This window comes from Podarcis tiliguerta, assembly GCF_965153285.1.
Source record: "Podarcis tiliguerta genome assembly, chromosome: 8".
Classification (NCBI taxonomy): Eukaryota; Metazoa; Chordata; class Lepidosauria; order Squamata; family Lacertidae; genus Podarcis; species Podarcis tiliguerta.
In genome coordinates this window covers 2626997-2654148 of record NC_139541.1, presented here as the reverse complement: position 1 = coordinate 2654148, position 27152 = coordinate 2626997, and the positions used below count along the sequence as shown (strand labels likewise).

The 27152-nt window shown below is 48.0% G+C and overlaps 1 protein-coding gene across 4 annotated transcripts in view; it reads right to left on the bottom strand.

Annotated features, from left to right (window-relative positions):
* The window catches only part of KCNIP3 (potassium voltage-gated channel interacting protein 3), a 123054-nt gene that overhangs the window by 50485 nt on the left and 45417 nt on the right, over nt 1–27152 (bottom strand). For 2 of the 4 annotated variants that reach the window (XM_083454220.1, XM_083454221.1), the window contains exon 1: nt 26159–26597. The exons of the other annotated variants lie outside the window; for them this stretch is intronic. In XM_083454220.1, the coding sequence (XP_083310346.1) occupies nt 26159–26582 (424 nt within the window). In that variant the 5' untranslated portion in view covers nt 26583–26597. Of the gene's footprint in view, nt 1–26158; nt 26598–27152 lie in introns of those variants that run through there. 4 annotated transcript variants of the gene reach the window in all.

Sequence of the window (27152 nt, the reverse complement as noted above, 5' to 3'; positions counted from 1 at the left end):
CTTGCATCTCTGCCTCCCAAAGGCTTGCACAGCTTCTTGTTTCAGCAGTCCTGCTGCTGCCACTGTTGCCTCCCAAGGTAAGGTCTCACATTCACCTTTGGCCAGTCTCTGTTGGGCCACTAAGACAGGGGGCATCCTCTGCCCAGGCACCTCTCTTTGGGGAGGGGGGGCAGCAGCAACGAACCCTTAGAGTTTAGTATCCAATTCTGATTCTTTCAGCTTTAAAAGAGCAACCAGAAACTTCTTCTAGGAATAAAAGCTTATGGAGGCCAGAATTAAGCTGGTCTAATGCAAGATGTCAGCAGGAAAGTATATAGGAGCAAGAAGAAGAGTTTGGATTTGATATCCCGCTTTATCACTACCCTAAGAAGTCTCAAAGCGGCTCACATTCTCCTTTCCCTTCCTCCCCCACAACAAACACTCTGTGAGGTGAGTGGGGCTGAGAGACTTCAGAGAAGTGTGACTAGCCCAAGGTCACCCAGCAGCTGCATGTGGAGGAGCAGGGAATCGAACCCGGTTCACCAGATTACGAGTCCACCGCTCCGAACCACTACACCACCCCGGCCTTATGCACTGTCAGACCATTGGTTCCTCAGTATTGTCTACATTCACTGGCAACTCCAGGGTTTCAGGCAAGGGTCATTCCCAGCCTGAATCTGAGAAGGTTTTTCAAAAGGCAGCTAGCTTGAGGTTTTCACTGCCTCTGTTGTTCACTACCAGGTCTTCATTGCCTCTGCAACTGCAGTTCCATTTCCTGGCCCATACCCTCCAAAGGTCCTGATTTAAGCCACCCCGGCTGCTGATCCTAACCCTGGATGCCCCACTTTGGTGTGCTCTGGCCATGCCAGAGTGTGGAACCCGAAAATGGAAGGAAAACCTACCTTGCCCCCCATGCGTTGCTGCTCTTCTTCCTCCTTCTGTCCCAGCTTCTGGAAACAAGTCTGCAGTGCTGGAAGAGGAGGAGGAGGAGGCAGGTAGGAGTGGGGCGGGTGAGCAGCATGAGCAAAGAAGAGACAGGCATGGGGCAGGCAGGAGCTGGGGTGTGTGGGGAGCATCCAGATTGGGTGGGCTGGCGATCAAATGAGCAAGGAGCTGGGGTGTTCAGAAAGTGCCCAAATGGGGCAGGAGGGTGGGCAAGGGAGCAAGGAGCTGGGGCATGCCGGGAGCACTGAGATTGGGTGGGCAGGATGGGAGGGGTTTCCTGCTTTCCCTTCTGGGAATGTTGGAGCATATGCTAGCCTTGGTGATGGGCTGCAGGATCCAGAATCTTGGGAGAAACTCCAGGGAAGCACTGCTTGTTGCATCTGCTCCTAAGGCATGAGTTCCTGAATAGCATGTTCCAGGGAGCAGACTGGAAGGCCACGAAATAATCTCTAGCAAGCTACAAGAAATGAATCAGTGAAATAATTAGAGGGTTGGGGAAGACCAAGATACATCCCCCGAGGCGAGTTTCTGTGTGATTCACTTTCCAGCCTCGCATCTTTCCTGCCAGCTGCGCTGCCCAAGTGAGCTAATTGTGCGGCATTTCTGCTGTAAAAAGCAGTCTTGGGGCTTATCCACACTTAGCTCTTGCCCTGCTCTTTCAAGGCACAGGTCCACATTTAAAAGCTCAGTGTCCTAGGGTTGTTTTCCTTTTGCCCACAGATTGTTGTTTGTTCCGACTGAGTGCTAAAGAGTGGGTTTTCATGGCAAAGCTCCAGGGCAAAAAAAGGGCATTCAGACATGGAGGTTTAAAGCACAGACAACAACCCTAGGACACTGAGCTTTTCAGTGTGAACCTGTGCCTGGAAAGAGCAGAGGAAAGGTAAGTGTGGAGAATCCCTGAGATGAGGCTGCCTGTTGTGCCCCTGGATGACCCACTGTACAGGTTTTACTTCCTTTCAGTTAAGGAGGTACAGCATGTGCTCACATCAGGCCTATGCACAAAAGTGCAGGTTATTCTTACTCTTACATAATATCAAGAGGGGTTCTCTGGGTGGGGGTGAGGGGCACAATTCCAACTTTAACCCAGAAAAAGTGTCCCTTGGCTCTCAGATATCTGGGAAGCTCTGTCCTAAAGAGATGACATGGCTTGTGTTTTAAAGGACTGGAAGTATTTTATCTCAGCCTTCCTCCCAGTGTCTCTTTGGCCTCAAATCACCAGAAGAAGTTGCTGAAAGGTAGAACAGATGTCCACAGTAGCAGCAGCAACCCAAGACACTGTGGTTTCCAGAAAACCCACTGCTCCACCTATTCCTCCTCACCCACCAGTCACCAATCCCTTACAATAGTTGCTTAACTCAATTTGGTAGCAAGTTGCATGTGCAAGTGAAATTGGAGAAAGGTTTATTTCAGCCCTGTGGCATCTGATGTGCAGAGTCAGGGCCCTGGGCAGGATTCATGGGAGGCAGGGTGGCTAATGCAGTCAGAGGAAAAGACGGGTGGGCGGACACAGTGTGCAGGGCTGGTTGCGGTGGGGGCAGGAGCAAGGAGCAGGAGGAGCGATGGATAATGGAGCCAGTGAAGGATGGGCAGGGCGTGCGGAGCAGAGAGGGAACTCAGCTGGCTTTTTAAAGTTTGCGTTTCTACACAATTAGCGCCATGAATTATTAAATGGCCAGAAAGGAAAGAGGCTGTTTTTAATAAAGCATGAGTAAGCAGGTATTATTCCACTGTGGGAAGAGAAATCGAAGGCAATCAATCAGCCCCTCATGTCTGTGCCAGTTTAATGGGCCCAGATGTTTACTTGAGTTTACGGTTGTGTGTTTAGCTGTGTCCCTGGGACCGGGCCAAGCGTGTACTTAACACGGGCGTTCAATAAACAGCACGGGCCAAATTGGGGTTTCGGAATGGGGTAGCAGTGCAAGCAGCTTTGAATCTTCTACCACCACTTCCAGGCAAGAGCAACCTTATTAAGAGTGTGCAGTTCTGTCCCGCTCAAAAAAGCTCCCCAACCCCCAAAAGTTGCCCACGGAAGAACCTTCTGGTTCTCCTTGAATTTCACTTATTTCAGCAGCTCCTTGAATTACCAGAAAAGACTTTGGTGTCAGAGGCTGAAAATCCAGAATGTGGTCCCCTTTGTGCCCCCTAGTTAGCATGGAGCACATGGGATGGGGAAGTTCTCCTCCAGAAGGCCCCTGAGAAGGAGTGGTGAATGCACATGACACTGCACCAGCCTTAACAGCATTCAAAATCCTCTGTCCTGCCTCACCACGCCTGACACGGCTCATTGTGGTCTTGTCTCCACTTCTGCTTGCTGTTTGCTCTGATTGAGCACCAAAGAGCATTTCCCCCCAGGAGCAGTGGGACAAGAGGAAGAACGCATAAGACCTCAGCCTGCCCTCCATTCTTACTGCTCTTCATTTTATTGACTGAACTCTTCCACCAGTTGAACTATGGAACTCGCTCCCAGAGGAGGCAGAGATGGCCACCAACTTGGATGAATTTAAAAGAGGACTGGGGCAATCAATGGCGGAGAGGGCTATCCATGGCCACTAGCCACGATGGGTATGCCTCCACGGTCTGAGGCAGTGATGTTTCTGAATACCAGTTGCTGGAAGCCACAGGAGAGATTCCTGCTTGCGGATTTCACACAGGCATATTGTTGGCCACAGTGAGAATTCCCAGCACCCTTAACAAACTATGGTCCCATGATTATTTGGTGTGTGCACTTTGAGTGGTGCATATGCAACCCATGTCAGCCAGAAACCAGAGTTACTCAAGGACAGAAGCACATAGCCCAAAAGCTGGCAACCATGCACAAGCAGGCAGATGGAAAAGCCTTGGCCACAGCCTTATGTTTCAGCCCCCTTTGCTGAATAGGAGATTATTTGGGGGGTGGAGGCTAGTGCCATGTGGTGGTCTCCAGCATCAGCCCCTGCAGGAAGTGGAATACAACTCAGAATTACTTTATGCTGCCTCTGCTTTCATGTACATACCATGCAAAATGAAAATGTGTGCAAGTTGTTTACTAGGGACCCTAAATGGCTGTGTTGAGAAACCAGTGGCAAGAAATTTTACAACTGCACTTTCTAAGCACCGGTCCATGCTTTAAAGCACTGTGTCTGAGCACTTTTATCTTTCACTTTTTGCCCTGGCACTTTCCTTGTGAAAACCTGCTCTTTAACGCTGAATCAGAACAAACAGCAATTCAGTTTTCCCACAGATTGCCATTTGCTCCAAATCAGTGGTAAAGATTTTCATGGGGAAAGTACTGCAGGGGGGCGGGGGGGGCACTCTGATATGGCACTTCAAAGTACAGACCTGCACAACGCAGCACAAAAGGAAACCTGGATGTGCACTTTATGTAAACTCGAGATTGTGATGCAGCTCTACAAATCCTCTAATAGGGGCTGCAAGATGACAGCCTTACATTTTCATGTATATAGGAAGATATTTCCCCTAGTTGTAAGACAGCTTATAAGGCTTTCCCAGAATTTAAACCCATCTCCAAATGTAGTAGATGTGGGAAGGGAGTTTGGTTCTGAAACTGCATTGATTTTGCTTTGCAAGCAGCTTGTGCTGGGAACTGGATGTTTGGAAAGTCTTTCTCCCAGCCCCTGTTCGTGAGGCTTGCTCTCTCTCGCTTCTCCTATGCCTCGATTTCTAAAGCAAGGAAAGACTTCGAGAACCACAGAACCAAGATGGCCATTGCAGCCACCAAACTGAAAAAAGTGTTGGTGTTCAAAGAACAAATGGCAAGAAGCAGAACTGGGATGCATCAGGCTAGGAGGAAAACTCTGATAAATGTGCTAAATATAGAGGGCATTATTTTTGTCTGATTACTTCACACCTTTGCATGAAATGTGGAGCTGATGCCATTTGTGTTTGCTTGTCAGGAGGCAAGTTTAGGTACTGCAAAGATGCCCATGAGGACCTTTGATCAACTGTCCAAGGAGTTCTCATTCTTGCTATTTATCTATTTATAACGACATGCCATTTGCTCTATGCTCTCACATCTTCTTCGTGGAAGAGGAAGCCTATATGGTTGTATGGTTCCAGGTGGGTCTCAGACCAGAGTCTCTGACAGCAAGCCTTGGGCAACTTATTTCCTGCACCCAGATGCCCCTTAAAAGAACCAGAAGACCACAAGGCTCTGGTGGTCAAGAGCTGTAGTTCCAGCCTGAAAGGAGTGCACTGATCTGTCCCTTTCTGCATTCATACAGCTGATTCCACAAGCCCACTGGCACACAACAGGCCCAGTAAAATAGCTGAAACTGAGCAAGTGCCTTAATCTAAGACAGCCTTCTGTGACCTGTTGCTTTCTAAATGTTTTGGGCTACAACCGCCATCAGCCGCCCCACCAGCACAGCTGATGCTGGGGCTGATGAGAGCATGACTGTGGAGGCTGACAGGAGTTGTAGTCCAAAACGTCTGGAGGCCACCAGATTGCAGAAAAACTGTCTTGCTTTGCCTTTGACTGCGCCTTCTGCCTCTTCTGATTCTGCTCTGCCTACTCTGGTTCCTGGCCCTCAGCTTGACTTTGGCCAGCCTCTGGCTCTTTTACCCACACTGCTTATGAAAAAACCCCACCTCTTCTGCAACTGAGACCTGTGGAGCCAGGCCTTAGGGGTGTCAGGGAATTAAAACTGAGAAATATTACAAAATACAGGTAACTCCTCTTTTATGTGGCGGTTGTGTTCCGAGGCACCAGGCACATCAGAGGGACATGCATAAGCCCACCCCGCCCCCTGCTGGTGCTGAAAATGGCACATACGTCAGTGGCCAGGCATGTGCCGAACTTGCACACATGAGGAGCTGCTTCACTTGCAGATGCCAGAGTTTGAACCTGGGGTCTTTTGTATGCAAAGCATGTGCTCTGCCTTTGAGTTTTGGCCCTTCACAATCCTAGGGAATTTTAGGCTACACTCCTAAAAACATTTACCTGGGTGTGAGCATCACTAAATTTCAATGGGCTTACCCCTGAGTAGACATGCATATAACTGTAACAATAAAGGCAACCTATTTATTGAGCATTTGTCCTGAATTTTTTTGTGGTGAGAACAGACCATGTTGTCAAGGCAAGTGTTATCCCACATTTCCCCATCACTTTCCTTACTGCAAAAGTCTGAACTTTTGGGCAAGTGGTTTGTTGCACAATACCTCCCAATCCACTTTAACTGTACAATCTGAATTTATGCTGAAAAGAGCACCAGTCTAGAAACAACCTATATTAGAAAGCTAAAGATACGTCCACATCACAGACTTAAACCAGTTCCTCTCCCTAAGGAACCATGGTCAGATAATTCTTGGCACCTACTACCAAGCTACAGTTTTCAGGATTGTTTTGCAGGAAGTCACAACAATTAAACTGGTATATACGTGACATAAGTTTGTAGTATAGATATCTGTAGTATAGATGGTTTCCTGATTCAATCTATGACAATGCTCCCCAATCATATGTAATGCTGGTATGATAGTCCCAGAGGTCTCTTAGCTCTTAGCCACATCATTAATTGGACAGGGGCAAAGAGGAGCGGGAATAGTTTCATTGCAAGGGGGAAATGAATTGCTTTAGGCAATGGCTTTGATGTGGAATAATGTTTATGGGTTTTTTAAATACATTCAGAGAAGGCTTTCTGCCACTCTCATTACACGAGAACTTGAGGATATCCAATGAAGCTGAAGATTGGAAAAGTCAGGATAGAGAAAAGGAAGCATTTATTCACATGTAGCTCATAGTTGCCCCTTCATGGATCATTGCCTTGTCGGGGCTTGAATAACTCCAAGAAGTTTGAATAACTCCTAGAAGCTCTGAGCTATGCCATGCAGGGCCGCCCAAGATGGACAGGTCATAACCAAGAGTTTAGACTAAATGTGATCCACCTGGAGAAGGAACTGGCAAACCAAGAAAACTCCATGGACATAAAAAAGGAGAAGCTTTGAGAAGAAAGTGAGAGTTTCCAAGGCATGCTCTGGTTCATGGGGTCACGGAGAGTTGAACACCACCAAGACGACTAAACAACAACAAAGCTCATAGTTAAAATATGGAATTTGCTCCCACAAGATGTAGCGATGCCCAGCAAGATGGGTTGCTTTAAAAGAGGATTAGAAAAATCCATAGACAACAAGTATTTCAATGACTACTAACTGTGATTGCTATGTTGTACCTCCGCTGTGGGTAAAAGCCTCAGCGCCTAGGACTTGCTGATTGAAAGGTCGGCGGTTCGAATCCCCGCGGCGGGGTGCGCTCCCGTCGCTTGGTCCCAGCGCCTGCCAACCTAGCAGTTCGAAAGCACTCTTAAGTGCAAGTAGATAAATAGGGACCGCTTACCAGCGGGAAGGTAAACGGCGCTCTGTGTGCTGCGCTGGCTCGCCAGATGCAGCTTGTCACGCTGGCCACGTGACCCGGAAGTGTCTGCGGACAGCGCTGGCTCCCGGCCTATAGAGTGAGATGAGCGCACAACCCTAGAGTCGGACACGACTGGCCCGTACGGGCAGGGGTACCTTTACCTTTACCTTTACCTCCACAGTTGGAGGCAGTAAGCTTCTGAATGCCAGTTGTTGGGGAGAATGGCAGGAGGGGAGAGTCTACTTGCGCTAAGTCCTGCTTGTGGGTTTGCCGGAGGCGTCTGGTTGGCCACTCTGACAGCCGGATGCTGGGCCAGATGGGCCCACTTTGGTCTCATCCAGCCACAGGGCTCTTACGTTCTTAAGCTAATAAATATGCTGACATACTTGAAACACAATGCGTAACGGTCCCACTGGCTACAACTACCCGACAATTGTTCTGGTACCAGGCTGCAAGTGTTTGATTTGCCCAGTGATTATGTGGCCTCCATTCTGCTTTGCTTTCTGTTGCCTCTCAACCTTACTTTTGCCCGAAGCATAATAGGTTGCTTTCTTCTATTGTATGGTGTATTTTGATGGGACACTCACTAGAATCCGCTGGACGTGGGGTGGTCTAGTTTTAGGAGGGTTTTTTTAGTTAACACAAATGAATAAAATACAACGGCATAAACCAGTGAAAGGTATGAAAAACTGCTATCAAGAGGAGCAAATCCATTGTTAAGCAAGGTTGCTAAGTAACAATGGCAGGTCTTCCATTGTGGTGTTTCCTCCTGCTGGATAACGTGCCTAAGATCTTTGGGAAGAGTCTGTCTTTGGAGTGTAGTTGTTAGAGAGCGGGGTGGAAAGAGACAGGATTGGGGGGGAGTATCTGCATTAGAGAGTTATTGTGTTAGAAAGAGAGTTATAGCATTACTTAGAGAGTCTATTTATTAGCTAGAGAGTTGTAGCATTGGCTAGTCAGGGAGAAAAAGTGATACAGAAAACCATCACATCTTTTAAAACACAAGTAGGATTTCTTAGCAGTTTCTGCATTCTGGTTTTATCACTACCCATGAAGATTCAGCATCATGGGGGTCCATCCCTCCCTGGTCATGGCTGGATTATTTTCAATACATTATCACTGGGGCTGTTGCCAAGGCTTCAAGGGATTCAAGTTCCTTTTCATTTAGCAACTTATTCAGAGCAAGGCCCTTTTTAGGCACCAGGAGAAAACATTCCTCTTCTCCCAGCCCTTTGGGTAATTATAAACATGGGGAGGTCAGTATTGTTTTGTTTGCTGGAGTTTGCCCACTTCCTCACTTTCTTGCTTGTTTGTGCTTTGCTGGTCAACGGCAGCCATTTTCAGGTAGAAACCAGGCAGGCAGGGAGGGAGGGAGGGAGATCAGACAATTCAGAGAGCAGGAGAGATTGGACAAATAAGTTTTTTCTGGTCTCTCTTTTGTTGGTTGGCTGCAAACATTTCAGGAAGAAGCCATGGAGGAAAGCAAAGAAAGATTGGCTAAATCCGAGATTAGAAATGTTCCCATACGAATCAATGAAAATTGTGGATTCGTTATGTGAACGCTCACCTAATGAACAATTTCCAATTTCCAAACTATTGTGTTTGGTAAACTGGTAAAGATAAAGATAAAGGTAAAGGAACCCCGGACAGCTAAGTCCAGTCAAAGGTGACAATGGGGTGTGTCACTCATCTCTGCTTTCAGGCTGAGGGAGTCAGTTTTTTCCACAGACAGCTTTCCAGCTCATATGGCCAGCACGACTAAACTACTTTTGTTGCAACAGGACACCATGATGAGTGCCAGAGCACATGGAAACACAGTTTACCTTCCCACCACAGCGGTACCTATTTATCTATTCTTGCTGGTGTGCTTTCGAACTGCTAGGTCGGCAGGAGCTGGGACAATGCAACAGGAGCTCACTCCGCTGCACGGCTTTGAACTGCCAACCTACCAATCAGCAAGTCCAAGAGGCTCAGTGTTTAGACCACAGCACCACACACTCCCCTGGTAAGCAGGACCTGTATGTTACTATAAGCTGCTCTGTGATTCTTGGATGAAGGGTGGTATTAATAAATAATAATAAGCTTTGGAGGGTCTGATGATGTTGTCCCTGGGTCCTACTCCTTGCTGCGTTCTCCACCATATGCTTATGACAGCAAACAGGTAGGTATCAGGTGCTTCCAGTTCAGGGCAGCGGTTTTTGTTGTTGTTGTTTAGTCGTGTCTGACTCTTTGTGACCCCATGGACCAGAGCCCGCCAGGCACTTCTGTCTTCCACTGCCTCCCACAGTTGTTGTTTTTTAAAATAATATTTATTCGATTTTCCACAAATACAAGGATAGAATTAAAAAAAGACCAAATACAATAAAGTAGAAAGAGAAAAAAAGGGAAAAAGTAAAAATTTAAAAATACATAAAAATACATAAGAACACCCCCCTCCACCCCACCAACACAAAAAGAAAACAAAAAACAAAAACATTTAAAAAGAAATTGGATTTTTGTAATCCAATTCCGTTTACTTATGAAGTTTATTTAAGTCCAAATGTCCACTGGAAAAGTCGGCGCTTTCTGGTAACAGCTGTGCGGCTTCACTCCCTGAAAATAGCGGTCGATTCGATGTGCCGCGCCACTCACCCAACGTCGCTCCAGAGCCCCGAAACTGGGTCTCCCCGCGAGTAGGGGAGGCGCAAAAGGCACATGCCAAATCCCAAGCCCACGGTCCTCCTCCGACCATGGTTTTTTGCGGGTCTCTGCCTCGCCGTGGCAGTCAGACCCTTGTTCCCAGAGAGCGGTTTCCTCCGAAACGGAGGAAATCCGCCATTATCCAGAAGCGCCAACCCGGAAGCTCCACTGCGTCCCACAGTTTGGTCAGACTCATGCTGGTAGCTTCGAGAACACTATCAGGGCAGCGGTACGTATTATGAAATCACTACAATCCCACTTTCTCCCTCTCTGTCCTAAGTTGCAAAAACTTTGTTATCTCTTAAGAAAGGAGTATGTCATGTATGAGTTTTCCAAACCATGGGGGTGTTGTTGCTTCTTTTCTTTTTTTAAGAGCTCTGCAAGGAAGTGAAGAACATTAATTTCTAGCATTGCTGCCGAAAGTGTAAAGTCCATCCTCTGGCCTGGATGAACGAAACCCAAATCCATGTACTTTTTAGTGGACCAGTGCACTGGGGATGGATGCAGCTGGCTTTGTTTCTTCAAGTGAGGATGGCCCCCCAATACAGCACTTGGCACCTGAACTAACATCAATGAGGCAAGAATACTTGTTTCTGCACAGGTGTAGTACAAATGACAGGGCATTGCTGCGATGGCCAAGAGGCTTTGCCCCATTTAAAAAAGCAGCAAATTAGTGCAAGTTTTGTACAGGAGGGCAGGTGCACACAGCCTCTAAAGCAGACACCATCACCCTGGTGTCTCAGTGTGGCTGAGACAGGTGAGAGTTGTCGACCAAAACAGCTGGAAGGTACTAGGATGGTGAATGTAACTTACAGCATTGTTAAAGTCACAAAAATTACACCACTCATGGGGTGCTACCTAGTATCTTTAAGTTTCCTTAAGCAATGGTGAGGAATCCTAAGCCACCCAAGACAAGCTTTGTTTTAACTCCTGTTGCAAACTGTACTAAACAATCTGACTGGAAATTTTTGCATCATTTGTAAATGGCAGATTGAAGCAATTTGGGGGGGGGGGGGAATGACAGTGCTGCTCACCAGCATCCCCAGGACATGATTTATTTATTTCTATTGACTACATTTTTATCTCATCCTTCATTTGAGAAAGTCTCAGAGTGGTGTTTGAGCCTCCTAACAAGCCATGAGGAGATCTGGGTTGGGAGAGAGAGAGAGCTTAGGGCTTCTCCAAACTGGAGCTGGCTGTATGTTTACAGCTCTTTGCAGTCACATTAAATTTGGGCAGCCCACATGACGTTACCCTCAAATATTGATGCTTTCCCTCTATAAACTCACCAAGTTGTAGGAAATTGGGCTCCAAACTGCTTCACTTGGGGTCGCAGATTATTTGCTCTGGTGTTTTGGGGCGGATGGATCACTTTCTGCTACTTCCCTTTCCACACCCACGGCTTCCTCAAGGTTTTCATGTCTTTTCTGACTATGTTCATCACTATTTCCAGTGACTCCTAAATGGAGGATTCCTCACCCATTTTTGATCTCTCAGATTTGCACAAAAACAGAAAACTGCACAAGGAAATTTAGAATTGCCTGACTGTGCTTTTGCACATGTCTTGGGTTGGGAATTTTTTGTATAAAAAACCCCAAGGTGTGCATATAGCTGTCTGCATGTGTGCCATGTCAGTACTTAATTAGCATAATAAAATCAACAAATTAGAAGACAGGGTCCAGCACAACATACCCTCCAACATCTTGAGTTACAAAACTGGGATGTGTCTCTCCCCCCCCCCCCGTACCCCCATGTGAGCTGCAGGACCCATGTGGCATGCGTGATCACGGAGCCGAAATGATGCGCTTTTTTGGAGGCTGTGTTCAGAGTTTGGAAACAATGTGCACTGCTTCCCCCTAGTGGAAGAGGACAAGATTACAAGGGAGAGGTTTATTCTGGAATTCAGAAGTTGTCTCCCTCTCAGCTCTACAGGACATCGGCATAAAACTGTCATCAAGTTGCTGCTGCTGTTGATTTTATTCTGCCCTCCCTCCGTTCCCCTCAGAGGAGCTCAGGTCAGCAAACAATGAAACAATGAAAATAATACAAGAAATAAAAAAAGCAACTGCAGTGTCGGCTGGGGTTGATGGGAGGTGTTGTCCAAAACATCTGCCCCAGGCTCGCTGACACAACCATGCAGAATGCAAACTACATCCTCAGCTCAGTCAGTAGAGCATGAGACTCTCAATCTCAGGGTCATAGGTTTGAGCCTCCAAAGATTCCTGCATTGCAGGGGGTTGGACTAGATGACCCTCGTGGTCCCTTCCAACTCTACAATTTTACTATCAGTCTCAGGAAAACAAAACAAAAGAGAGATTTCAGAGTTCTGAACTGTTTCGTTTCAGGGAAGAGCGGGAGACCCATGTGGCCTCCCAGGTGCTGATAGACTCCACCTCCCATCAGTCTGGCCAGCAGGGCCAATGTCCAGGGATGATGAACCACCCAGGCCCCAATCCCTGTTTTTTAAGGGATTGATCTGAGTTCCTTGTGTCCCGGAGCTGAAGCCTGGATACACGGTGCGGGACAGCGGTGCGGCAGGTGGCGGTGCTGCGGTGCTGTGTGTGGCAGTCAGCTCAGCGGGATCCCACCTTCGTCGCCAGTGAAATATACTCAGAGTCGCAAAGTGATTTCATGCTCTTTATTCAGCTCATAGTGATGAGGAGGAATGAATGAATGTCCCCTCAAAGTATCTGCTTTATATACATTATTTACACAATGGGCTGCACATGATTGGCTAATTCTGGAATTCTACAGTAAGCCAATCAGGTTGTGGATTCACTTATATCTGGAGCATGATTGGGTGGTTCCTGCCAACCAATCATACTGCTGCATTGTTCTAGGACCAATCAGACTGCTGCATTCTGAATCCTATTGTTCTAGGACCAATCAGACTGCTGCAATTTGGATCCTATTGTTCTAGGACCAATCAGACTGCTGCAGTTTGGATCCTATTCAACTCAGTACATAACAGCCTCCTATTCCTCTCCTGTTCCATCAGTTTCAATCATGAAGCAAGTGACAGAGGGATCCACTCTCCTGAAAAATGCATGAGTGCTAGGATAAGTCTCCGGAAGCAGCAGCAGCAGCAGGAGGAGGAGGGTGCACAGATGAGCCGGTGCAAGGATTTCAGTGCCAAGGTCACACTGGGTCTCCTTGAGCCCAAATAATGTATTTTTAGTTAGACTCCTTTCCTCTTCTTCCTCTCCTCTTCCTTGTCCCCTGAAAAGATTGCATTGCAAGCTCTTTAAGTGAGCACATACCTAAAAAGGGTTTTTTAAAGCACAGCATGGTGATGAAGATTTATGCCGATATATGGTGCATATGTTTGTAAAGAGTTTGCTCATCTGCATCAATCCTCCTGTATTCCCTCCTAAGACCATTACAAACTGCAGACATTAATTTTTTAGGGAGGGATTTCACACCCATTATTTTCTCTCCTGCATAGAAAGAACGGCTGCCCACAAAAATTCGCAGGTCTTTTTTCTTCACCATTGAGTAACCAAAGCAAATATCTGCAAATGTGGGATCAGGAAGCTAGAACTGACCCCATGCAGGCAGGATGCAATGCCCAAGTGGTCAGAGATACACCAGGATGATGATCATCCACAATTACGTTCATCAGTCACTTTACACAATACAGCAGGGGTCAGCAAACTTTTTCAGCAGGGGGCCGGTCCACTGTCCCTCAGACCTTGTGGGGGGCCGAACTATATTTTGGGGGGAAATGAATGAATTCCTATGCCCCACAAATAACCCAGAGATGCATTTTAAATAAAAGGACACATTCTACTCATGTAAAAACACGCTGATTCCCAGACCATCCGCGGGCAGGATTGAGAAGGCAATTGGGCCGGATCCGGCCCCCGGGCCTTAGTTTGCCTACCCATGCAATATAGTTTAAACTCTCAAAGCAATTTGACAAGGTGAAATGCAACACATAAAAGCAATTTAAAACCAGAAAAACAAAACAACGAGCAAAACAAAATACATAAAATGTTCATCCAGCAACATATTATTAATAAAGACAAGTTCTACCACCCCACAAAAAGATGTGCACTTCAGAAGAAAGCAACATTAATTAACCAAAGGCTGGGTAAACAAAAAGGTCTTAGCTTGATTCCTAAAGACTGGCAAGGATGGTACCAGGTGAATCTCTCCGTTACCGGTGCTATTTTTCTAGAAAAAGAGGTGCCGGAACTCATCCTGAACACCTCCCTCGTTCTCTTAGAATGACAATGGTGCCCACCTGAGAGGTGCCAGACCTGAGTTCCTGTGAGTTCCCTCTGAAAAAAGCCCTGACCATTAAATGGGGGGGGGGGGTGCTGTGCCTCTCCCAAGTGCAGGATGCAGAGAAGAGCCTCTGGTGAAGACAGCAGCGTCTAGGCTGGCTCATATGGGGAGAAGTGATCCCTGAGGTGACTAAATGATAACTAAATGGAACCGGTATGCTCAGAGGCACAGGCAGATGGCAGGGGAGGACCTTGCCATCCTGCTCTGCTTGGGGGCTCTCCTGGGCCTGTGTCTGCCCACTACTACAATGCTACACTGGTCCAGAAGGACTTGTCTTAAGCCATATTAAACCCTAAAGACTCTTCATCCTCTGTTTATCACAATTCATTTCCTATTGACCTCTCAATATTTCACTTATCATTGACTGATTTCTGTAATCAGAGAGACGGGACAACTTGTGTTCCACGTGATTCTTGGCAGCAAATAAACACCTACTAATGGAGCAGGGATAGGGAAGCTGGTTCCCTCCAGATGTTGTTGGACTACAATTCCCATCATCCCTGGGCCCTGGCTGTCAGGAGTTGGAGTCCTGCAAACATCTGGAGGGGCACATTTCCCCATCCCCATAACAGAGGAAGCGTTCATAAAACTTTTGGATTCCGCCATTATGAATACCTTTACAAAGTTATGTTTGGGTGAGAAAAGGGCAACAAAACATGAATATATTTAAAAGAAGAAAGAAATGATTTAGATCATTTTGGAATGATAAACAAATGGGAGAACTGAAGCCAGCTGCTTTTCTGTGACGTATCCAGTCAACTAAGACTTCGTTAGTTAACAAACCAAGGCAAAAGTTTTAATCTTCTCTCACCCTGGCAGACCCTTCCAATTCACCCCAAGGAGCTAACTTTAGAAAGTCTCTTGCCAGGAGGGCAGAAGAAGGGCTTCTGCTTCCCTTGCACTTTTCCAATCCAACGGAGCTGCTTGTGTCTCATCTGGGTCACTTCCCTTCCTCCTGCGCCAGTCAAGGTCCCATCGTTTGTCCTTCACGTTCTCAAGAGGCCTCAGCACCGGAGGGCAACTAAGTGCATTCCCCTCCTCCGGATCAATGCTGCAGACATAGGAAGAGGCCGACACCACAGTCAATGGCGTCCCATGCAAGGAGAATCCTGGGTGCCTCCGCCTTGCATTGGTTCAATTGTGAATTCCTGTATTTTTTTAAAAAAACTGCATTCATATCCATTTTATTTCATTTAAGGCCATTTCCATGCTGTTTAATATGGTGATAGCTCTAAAAAGTATACAACAAATGAAAAGCACACAGCTGCTATACAAAAATACAATAAAACCATCAATGCAAACTATTAACAGCAATGAAAAGTGCAGAAATGAAATAAAGCATTTTAACAACCAGAAGACAGGGTCCAGCTTTAATGGTTTCTTTCCTAACTTGCAACTACACTTTGCACAATTTATCCCTGACACATAAGCCTATAGATCTGCACACATGGAAATCCATATTTATTTACGCCTTCTGAACTCTTCGTACTCTTTGCATTTCAGATGCTAGTTGATTAATTGAAAATGAATACCATCAAGAGTGACAAACATCTTCTAAGGTCAAAACACCATTCCGGCCCAATGCCCCAGGATGTTGCCTGGGTGACCTTACTCCTAAATCTGTCCAGCTCTGGGTGCTGCCAACACTTGGCCTAGGGCACTGCCTGAAGTGTCCCTCATGTGCTTCAAGTCAAACCAGGATGGCAATGGGAAGGAAGGCTATTTGACCCAAACACAGAGGAAGAACATACAGAGCTGCCTTATATCGAGTCAGATCCTTGGCCCATCTAGGTCAGGACTGTCTACACCAGGAACGGGCAGATGACAAGCTTGTGAGATCACATTTTCTCTGGCTGCCATCACCCCACAGCTTCATCTCTCCCTAGGTTCCATAGGAAGTTGGCTTTCCTCAACCTTTCTCTAAGGATATAAGAAGAACCTGCAGAATCAGGTCAGTGGCCCATCTAGTTCCTTATCTTGTACTCAACCAGATGCCTGTGAGAAACCCACAAGGAGGACCGGAGCACAAGAGCAGTCTGCCCTCCTGAGCCTTCCAGCAACGGCCATGTAGAAGCATTTCTGCCTCCTACTGTGAAGGAAGAGCACAGCCAGCATCGCCATTTCTGCCTCCTTGAAGCTCATTAAATCTCCTGCTGCATCCTGATCTAGCCCCGCCATTTAATCCATATTTGCCCCCTCTGGGGAATGACCTGGTTGCAGTATCTCAAGGGCCCTTTTTCAAATTAAGACCCAATCTGGAGCATCCTTGGTGAGGTTTTCGCCCACAGACAAGCAGATGGCTGAGCGACCCTGCAGAGAGGAAACCAACAACAGCTTGGTCTGGGTAAGTTATGTACAATTAACCAGCAGTATTTGAAACCCTTTATGAAGGACCGTTTAACGAGGATGCTGCAGACGAATATACAAGCAGGCAGCCCCTGAGCCAGTCGGTCAAATCATCACAACATGAGCTAGGGCTCAGTCCTTGCTGGGGTTTTTTGCCCATATGGTTAGAACATAAGAACACAGAAAGCTCAATATTGTCTACACTGACGGCAGCTGCTCTCTAGAGGTTCAGCTAGGAGTCTTTCCCAGCTGAACTGGAGACACCAGGGAAAGAACCTGGGATGTTTTCCATGCAAAGCATACTGAGGTATGGCTGGTTTGCTGTGATTTAGTTGAGGACTAAGAAAGCTTTGAAAGAGATATTGAGAAAGTTTTGAGTCTGAAGGGAAATCCAGGCGCCTTGCAGAGTTTGTACTAGGATGAGAAACATTCTGCCAATGATGGGACTGGGAAACCCTTGAATGCTGCGATGTCGCAATGGAAGCCAGACTTGTGGGAGGCATTTTAGGCAGGGGGGGGGGGGAGACTATCCATCTGCTCCAAAGAGCTTCACTAAGTAAGGAAGGCATTAGGCTGCCCATCATCACGCCATTGAGGAGTGAAGATTTTCAGGGTCCATGCCTACAATAGTGTCAGCGCATAACTCAGGAAAGACCTAGCGAAACCTTTTAGGCCAGTCCAAAATATGTTTGGATTTCTGGACTAGTTCAGATTCAGGAGAAGGCATGGAAAAAGAGGTTCAGCCATCTCTGGTTTCTGCTCCCTGGAAGAATACCCAGCGGAAAAGTTATATTTAAATGCAGATTTTGCATAGAACAACCAGGGAACAATTTCTTCTTCTACTTCTTCTTCCTCCTGTTGCCCAGTGGATCTTCCCTGAAAAATCTGTATGGCGTCTGTGTCCTGACTGAGCTTAACAGTTTTTTTAAACAGTCAATCTCTCTTCGAGGAAAATATTACACTGAAAAGGACTCCAGCAGAGACACTTCCCAGTTTCATCATTAGGGTGATGAAGCCTAGATGTAGCCACGGAAGAAGATGACAGAGGACACAGCTTTTCATAACATTAAAATTTGCTAACTTGTATGTATAGATGCAAACTTAGAAAAAAAGAAACCAGATATAAATAGAAATTGAGTGCCTGTGGAGGCTTTTTTTTTTTTTTACTAGTTTTAGGGTTAGAAACCTTTTTTTTTTTACTGCATTTTATTTGTTTTGGGTTGTGTGCAGGTATTATTTTTCTTACTGTTGGGGTAGGTTCTGAGCATCCTCAGGTTTTATTCTGTAAAATGGGTATTGTGCTGTGCCCAAAGCAGTTTCTCTGATTTCCCGATGCACCATCAAAACAGAGAAATGTCTTCCGTAAAGTGGGACGCATGGTCACCTTGTCACATGGAAGCAACTTGTGTGCAGGACGTGGAGCTTCAGCTGCTGCGTCACGTCAGACAAATTAAGACAGCACAGGAAAGTTTACTGCTGCTGGCAGGCAGCAAATTTAAAGATGCCTCTCTCGCTCTGGTGCTACAGATGGCCCACCTTGACCTCAACTGCCACTGCACCTAACCGCTCTCACCCCCAGCCACTGCAGAGATCCAGCCAAGCAGACCGATTCAATTACCGCATTTGTGCAGCACTTTACCTCAGCCTGCCAATCACCACAGCCAGGGAGCACCTTCTGCTTCAGACCACAACAACAGCATGAGTCACCTGGTGCTCACATGACTCAGGGAAATTACTGCCCCTCTTTTGCACACAGGATGTTGTCGCAAGGAAAGCATCTTTCAAATGGGTGCAATGGCCCTTGGTACTCTACGGTGAAGGGCACAGAGCACCAGCATCTGGTAGGTCCAGAAACAGCAGCTGCTGCTGCTGCCAGATTTGCCCAAGCAGAACAAACAGGAAAGGTTTCCAACCCAGTGCATGGCAGCTCTGCAAAAGGCCAATTCCACACCAGGGATCATTAGGAAAGGAATTGAAAATAACACTGCCGATATCATAGTGTCGTTATACAAATCTATGATGCAACCGCACTTCAAATATTGTATCATCTCACATCTAGCACGTTTTTCCTAGCAGTACTCACTGGTACACAGTACTGGCACCAGGAGTGCCAACCTGGCCCCACAACCATGGCCATGGGTGCCATGCAGCATGCATGGCCCTGGCACCAACATTTGTGGGTGCTCAGCCTCTTCATGGGGAATTTTGTGGATGCTCGGGTACCCAGGGCCCCAGGGAGTTGGCACCTAAGATTGGCATTCCCCCAGAGACGCTCAGCCGCTTGGGGAGCTGCGGCATGTGCCACCCCCACCCCAGGGCTGGCTGGAGCGCACAAGTCACACTCCCCAAGGAGCGCAAGAATGGGTGGTGTGGCACATGACACACTTCCCCCGCTGCGCATTGTGCTCTGCTGCCAGCTGCATGTGTCCTGGCCCCCTTGCAGGCCTGGACTCCCTCCTCCACTCAGATGAAAACCAGTAAAAGACACAACACCATTGAATGGGATCACATCAGGCCACAACTTTATTGACTACAGATGAAGCGGTTTGGCACAGGCAATGGGTAAGCATTTATTTCCGGCCTGTCTGCCAGAAATGACATCAGGGTCAACCCGGCAGGGGGGATTCCTAGGGCTTACATCAAATAGAAGGATCCCCATAGGATCGCTGCCTCTAGGAGCACTGAGGCCCAAGCCCCCCATCTGGGCATATGGACAGAAGCAACTCCTTCATGGATCCCTTTAATGGGATACCACATTTGGGGGGCGGGTGAGGTACAACCCCACCCCCGACCAAGACTAAGGTCACCCAGTGCCTAAACCACCACAGTTGTGATGATTGCTGTGAGGTAGGCAAGCTTCCCAGGGCATAGCCAATTCGCTTGATAGGCAAATTCCTACCCGGCCACACTAATACGGCGACCACCACAGTCATAGCAAGGCCAATTTATTATGTAAAATGCAAAATTAAAGGAGTAGGTGGGTGGGTTGATCTGACAAAGAAGAGCTGAGAGTTGGGGGCTGGCACAGCTGTTGAAATTCCCCAGGGGCGGACCTGAGGGAAGACTGCGTGTTCCCTCTGGCTCCTGGAGAGCCCAGCCCTCTGTGCCAGCCTGCCATTGGCCAGTACAGGAGAGGCTGACGCAGGGCCAGATTTCAAGCCAGGAGCACGAGACAAAGTTCACGCTCTGGCCAGACAAGCGTGGTCTTCCCAACAGAGGCATCTGGTTGGCCACTGTGAGAGCAGGATATTGGACTAGGTGGGCCATTGGCTTGATCTGGCAGCCTATTCTTATGTCCATATGAAGGACAGAGAAAACTGTGGCTACTCTCAGAAACTCAGACGGATGAGTCCTCTGCCCCTATGACTGGCATCACAAAGTTCTGCTATGATTGGAAACCCCATCGTGCAGAATGGCTTGGGTGCAGTAGTGGCATGTGGGGTGGTGGGGAACTTCAATGTCACCCTCCCAACGACAGCAGCAGCACGGCTGCTTACATGAACGAAGTTATGATGGGACAGTGACAAGGCTGCGGTGGCATCATTGCACTGGCCCTCCCACCGGAACACCAGCACAGGCACAGCCCTAGCTTGATCCGGGTTTTTCAGAACCACCTCAGCATCACACATCATAAAACAATAACAATGTAGACAAATACACAGACATCAAAGATTTCAATGCCAGTATAATAGTGAGATTATTTCTAGGATCAATGGAGTTTCAGAGCTGCAGGTCTAGCATGGGGCGGCTTTCCATCAGTTTATTACTTTGAAGACTTCAATTGATGAAACAATCTTGAGGCTACCAAGGCACCTCAGGAGATCTCAGATGGACCAGAGACAATAATATTTTAAGGAGAGCTCAACTGAACAGCGTTTGGTTGAAACTTGTGCTACATTTCTTCAACTTAACCTACCAAGGGTTAAATTGGTACAAGAGATTTTAGCCTAGGTGTGAAATAGAGGGCGCTTTGGATAGCTTTTTTAAAAAGTATTTTTCTTCCCCATGAAACCCTCTGCAAAGACTTTCACCACTTTACTGCACTCCACTTTGTGCTCTTCAGAGTGGGAAGCGATATCAAGATTCCACCCACTTGCTTACCTGTGGTGTTGCATGTCTGGGCATGCAAGGCTGAAGAAAGTTCCCCAACCATAACTTTTACAGGACCTCTTTCTCCCCGCCCCCCCCCCCCTTTTGCTAGGCCTCAGTATCTGTTCTCTGTTACGGGGCTCTTAATGAATTTTCTGAGCATTTGGGCACAACACAATCTAGTTCCGTTGAGTAGTCAGCAGCAGGATTCTGCCACTTCTGGCACCACTCGGGGTCTGACGTGTTCAAGCGCGTTTTAAAATTACAACAACCTTCATTCCAAACAAAATTGTCCCTTCCTGATGATGATATTATCTAGTTCAGCCTTCACTGACCTGGTCCCCTCCAGGTGTTTTGGACTACAACTCCCATCAGCCCTAGTCAGCACATGCTGATGGGCATTTTAGTCCAAAACATCTGGACAGCACCTGGTTGGCAAAGGTTGATTCAGCTGGACTGAAATCAACACTATCTCGTACATCAATGATTCCTAAAGTTACTCTGCATTTGACCTTCTCTTACCTTTCCATCTTCCCTACTGCCTTCTTTCCCTTTTTTTGTTCTGCTGTGTGAAATCTGAAGCCTCAGCGTCCAAAATCTATACGCCTATTTGTCAAAGACCTCATACGTACATGTAAAGTGGCAAACTCGTGGTTGGACAGGTTCAGCGCAGAGGCTTGGCCTGTGTCAGAAAAGTCACAGGGAGTCAGAACAATCCACACACTCAACTCCCTGCAAACCACCACAGGCTGAAACCGCCAGTAGAGGCAGCACAGGAGAGATGCTGTCCCTCAGCCCAATGGACTTGCAGGACATTTCCCAGCAGAGGGAAAGTGAGCAGCCTGTTGGGTCTCTCCAGACTGGTGATTTTCTGCAGGTGTGTCCTCCAGCATGCCATGGGTCCCACCTGCACTATACAGTTAAAGAAGTATCATACCATTTTAAACAGCCATATTGTACCTGCCCTGCCAAATTCTGGGAACTGTCGTTCCTTAAGGGCACTGAGAGTTGTTAGGAGATCCCTGTTCTCCTTTAAGGAAGCTACAGTTCCCAAGGTGGCTTAACAATCAACCCCTCTTCCTTTTGCTAATGGCCTCTTTGCAAGTTTTCAACACCTCAGTACAACTACACTTCCGTCTGAAAGCATCCTGAAAAAAATCACTAAATGACAGTGCGTCTTTGAATCCAACTGTGATCTCGTTTGGTTCATTGGACAATATGGCGCAAAAGGAACACAAGCCTCTAATTACAAATTTACCAGTGGCAGTCAAACCAGCCATGGCAAATATTTGGGGGGGGGGGGAGAGGAATGCTATAATACTATATCAGTAATGGAATGAATGACTAAAGTTGGGGCTAAATTCCAGAGAGGGAGGCTGTGGGTGAAAGTTTGGATGCAAGGCAAAATCATAATTTAGCACTACAGTGGTACCTTGGGTTACAGACACTTCAGGTTACAGACGCTTCAGGTTACAGACTCCGCTAACCTAGAAATAGTACCTCGGGTTAAGAACTTTGCTTCAGGAGGAGAACAGAAATCGTGCAGCAGAAGCAGCAGCAGCAGCAGGAGGCCCCATTAGCAAAAGTGGTACCTCAGCTTATGAACAGTTTCAGGTTAAGAACGGACCTCCAGAACGAATTAAGTACTTAACCCGAAGTACCACGGTATAGAAATGAGCCTCAGTGAAGCAGGAGTGCCTGGCGTGCTCTGGTCCATGGGGCACGAAGAGTCGGACACAACTAAACAACAAATAGAAATGAGCCTCAGTGAGCCTCCAACTTGCACCATGACCCCTCCACCCTCCTCTTCCTCCTCCTCCAGAATGGCCACGAGAAGAAGGAGATTGGACCTTGCCCAAATTTGTGAGGAGGTTAGACAACATCCGTTATTTATATTGACCATTCAGTCTCACTTTTTTGTCCGCAGGTTAGATGAGATTGTGTCTCAGCAATTGCTGTCCCACACCTATCCCCTGAATTTCATGTCACTTTCCTTATGTTAATGTGTGTGTGTCCATGGGGGGAACAGGTGTGTAATGCAAGAACTCCAAACCAACTCTTGTTGCACAACCTTAATTGGGCAGTATGTGATTGAATCCCACATGCAAAATAGGGGCAGCCTCAAAACACCCTAAGTTTATATTGGCTGGGCAAATGAGCTGCAGTGCCTCCCCCGGCCATGAGGAAGGGCTGCTGCTGCACAGCAAAGTCCAGGCCAAGAGCTCCACCTGCCGGACAGCTGCCCTGGTGCTCCTTGGAGCAAGACTGCAAAGCCCTTCTGCCAGAATCCCTGGGTGCCGTAGAGCAGGGATCAGCAAACTCTTTTCAGCAGGGGGCCAGTCAACTGTCCCTTAGACCTTGTGGGGGGGCGGACTATATTTTTTTGGGGGGGTGAACGAATTCCCATGCCCCACAAATAACCCAGAGATGCATTTTAAATAAAAGGACATATTCTACTCATGTAAAAACACACTGATTCCTGGACCGTGCGCGGGCCGGATTCAGAAGGCAATTGGGCCGGATTCGGCCCCCTGACCTTAGTTTGCCTACCCATGCCGTAGAGTGTATGCGCTGCACACTCTATTACACAGACACCATGGCTCCTATCTCATCCCTTGCCGGGTCTGGAGGGCAGGTTTTGCCCATGTCACAAGAGAGAGAAACTAAGTGGGTGCCCAGGAGGAAGTCAGGTGCAGTCAGTTGGCATCCATGAGAAGGGACAATGTCCCTGCCAGCCTTGCAGCATATGGAAAAAATGATGTCGACTTCCATAAGTACATGTGTGGGGGAAGCCATATAGTTTTCCTGCACAACTCCCCAGGAAGGGGCTGCACATTATGACATCCAGTTGCTTCCTGGGAACATTTTCAAAGCAATTTTACTGTGTGGCAACGGATCTGCTCTGTGCAGCTTAAGATGCTCAGAATGTTAGGAAGAAGAGAGCGGCAGCCCTCAGACCGCCTTGTAGGCACAGCAGGCACCCAGGTGTGGGTCAGTCAAATTATGCAGTCTAATCCGCAGGTGAACATTCCCAATCCACTCATGGGTTGGGTATGTGTGAAATGGGAAGGTTCACTCCAAATGCGGAGCGAACCAGAATTCTCTCCACCCCTACTTACTCCTAACTGCCCAGTGCCATCGAACATTTTGTCCACCCCCCAAAATAGGTATCATTAAGGAATTCCCATCCATAAGCTGCTTCTATTTACCAGCTCTTCTGAACTACAAGGCCCCATCCAAAATCCTCTAATTCCAGGGACTGCCAACCTACTGCCCTCCAAATGCTGTTGGACTCCAAGACCCATCGGCCACAGCCAGCAGGATGAATGGTCAGGAATGATTGGAGTTGTAGTTTGGAATCTAGAATGATGGGAGTTGTAGTCTGTATCTGAAAGGAACAGCATTGACTATCTATGAATTTAACTTCAAGACATCTCAACTTTGGGACTACCAGAGCTTCTAAATGGGATGCATGTATATGGTGTGAAGGAACTAGAGTGCCACTTAGGCATAAAACCTCTGCAGAGATATAGATGGAGAAATTAGCCAAGCTTCATGCAGCTGAGGGGAGCCTGGAAGGAGAGGTGTTTGAGGAGTGGGTGGGGAGAGGAATGGGGGGGGGGGGGAAACAGAACAGATGGAGCGCTGGAAGGAATAGGGGACCCTGCAGATGGACCTCTGGTAAAAATGATCTGCCCCTTCCCCAGCAGGCTCACTGGGTAGGGAGGAAGAGGAAGAGAGAGAGAGATGGAGTGCCACAGGGACTGCAGCCTGCCCCCCAACAGAAGAAGGGAGCTCCAGCCCTGATGTGGAATTGCTGCCACAGAAAAATACTGTAACGAAGCAATGACAACTTCAGAAGCCCACTGCTTCATTTATGCTAATGTAGCAGGTAAGGTGCCGCTTACAAATCATCTAAAAAGACGACCCCGATTCACATCGTTTGTGACTCGGTGACGCATGTGCCTTCCTGCTCAGCCTGTTGTGCAGGATGAAGCGACAACTTCAATCAAGACGGGTCTTTCGATTGTATCCAATGGTGTCTGTGCACAAGCAGGACACATTTCCACACACGCAACAACACTTCCCCCAAGATGTCCTCCAGATTTGCTCCAAAGGGTTGGAGGACTCTCTGGAGCAGATCTGGGGGCTGCAGGGGGTGGGGCAGGCAAGAAAGTGGACGTTCTGTTGCCCAAGTGGAAGTTGGCTTCTGTCACATTGGATGCAACCACTTAAGCCGTACTTGGAGGGGATTGGCCTCCAATTAGAGGACCCCATTCTGAAAAACAAGACGCATGGGCACCCTGGCAGCAGGAGACCAGGCCAGTGTGAAGAGAGTGTGAAAAGGCCAGAGGGCTCTTTCCAAACTCTGAGCAATTTCCCCAGTAGATTAATCAACTACAGTTGTGGCTGATTAATCTGTACAGCCCAATTCAACTCACCAAAGGCAGACCGAAGGGCACGGAAGCTTACGTCTTTTGAGACTATAATATTCTGGTGGGTGTGATACTGAAATACCGAAGGCGGGGAGAAAAGAAAACCGAATGAAGAATTCTTTCCAGTTCACACATTCTGCTGCCAGTCCCCCGGCTAAACAGCTGCCACATGTGCAGAGCTCAAGGAGGAGTGCAGGCTTCTCCTTTATGAGGAACACATCCCACCAGCAGGCATCTGAGCAAAGGCCAGCGTCCAGGATTAATTAACATTATACCTTGTCATCCTAGCAACATCACTTTCATTTGATCTTCAACGGCACACACTCCTGCCTGTACAACACCCAGGCAAGAAACACGAAACTTTCACCGGAGACGACTTATTCTCTCCGAAACAGAGTCTCTCTCTCTCTCTGCGCTGAGCCCTTGAGCTGGAAATCTACCAGTTTCCTGAAAAACACCACCCTGTGACCCGGGTGCCACCAGAACCCACCACTTATTTTTTTCCTTTTGGAAGTGCCAACTATTGTTGCAGAAACCTCTCTTGTGGGTAACAAAGGTCTGGCGCATTAAAAAAAAGTAACATTACATGTGGTTCGGAAGTGCCGGCTGTTTCCACATCTGAAGAAGTAGCTGCGTTGTCCAAGTACCTGCTAAGGGGGAAGTATGCAAAGAGAGGAAAACAAGATGGGCCACAGAGTGGAAACTGTTTGTAGTCGGCACTTCAGCATCCAGCACCAACCTGCTGCACTCCCGGTGCTCAAGAGGGGAACTCCCATCAGCCACCAGTCCTGCGGCTGATAGCAGCTGTGGTCCAAAGCATCTGCAGGGCACCAGGTTGGCAAAGGCTGTCATAAAGAATTCCCTAGAGGGCGAGGTCCCTCTGGCCACAGCGTAGGCCTCAAGGAGGGCTCAAACGCCTTCCGCAAAAATTAACCTGCTTCTCTAAGCCCATCTCGGAACCATCCAGGGAAGTAACTACCCCCACCCAGCAAGCCCAACTGGTGACCTCAGCTGCCTCTCCAAGCTGCTGGCAGACCCCTGGGCTTACCTTCAGACGACAGGTTGCCTGAGATGAGGCGGACAAAGCAGCTGATGAGGTTGTAGAGCTGCTTCTTGCAAGTGTGCCGGTAGTCGCGGATCTTGAGGCGCACCTCCAGGTAGCGCACAGGCTTCCCTGACGATGCCTTTGCCTCTCCATTGAGGGGCATCCCGTTGCGCTCCAGCAGACTCCGCGGCAGCCTCTCCCCTGCCAGCCTCGCCTCCCCTCTGCCTTGGGCTCCCCGGACTTGCAAAGTTGCTCGGGCTGCCTGGGGAGATAGCCGGGCGCCTGCCTCTTGCTGCACTGACCCTGTTCCCCTCTCCACCTGCGTACGCTTTGCCTCTTCCTCCGCTTGACTGCCTCTCTGGATCTCCTGGCCTCTCAAGGCAGGCCGCTTCCAAATTTGGATTTTCTCTCGCTGGCTGCTCTCCATTTCCCCTCTCTCCCACCCTCCCCTCGACTTATGATTCACTCACTTTCTAACCCGATTGCAGGAGTCCACAAACTCCTTTCTCTTTCCGTGGAGTCCAGCCTTTTTCTCCTCCCCCTCTCTGGCTGCTCTCTGTGGCCAGGGGCTCTTGGGGGGCACGATCTGGGCAGCCGTCACTCCCATCAGTGGTGGGGTCAGCCTTGTCCGCCTGGAGCGCCTGCTGAGCCCCCGAATCCCTGCTTTCCTGCTCCAACTAGGATCCGCTTACCAGTAACTCAAACTCAACCCCTGTGGTCTCCAGGGAGAAGGGGGAAGAGACAAGAGAGAGAGCGATAAAAAGATTATCCATGCATTTTAACCCTCAGAGTCCTGCAAGCTGCCACAACCATTTTTCTGCACTCATCGCTCTCTTGTGCCACTCCCTCCAGCCGCTTGAGGGTCAGCTATGATTCTTGAACTGGAGACCCCAGAACAGGTCTCCTCGGCCGGGCTCCGTCCCTTCCTCCTGAGCCTCTCAATATTCAGTCTGCTCTCTTGCCTGACTCAGCCATGTGTCACCTGGCCATGCGGGAA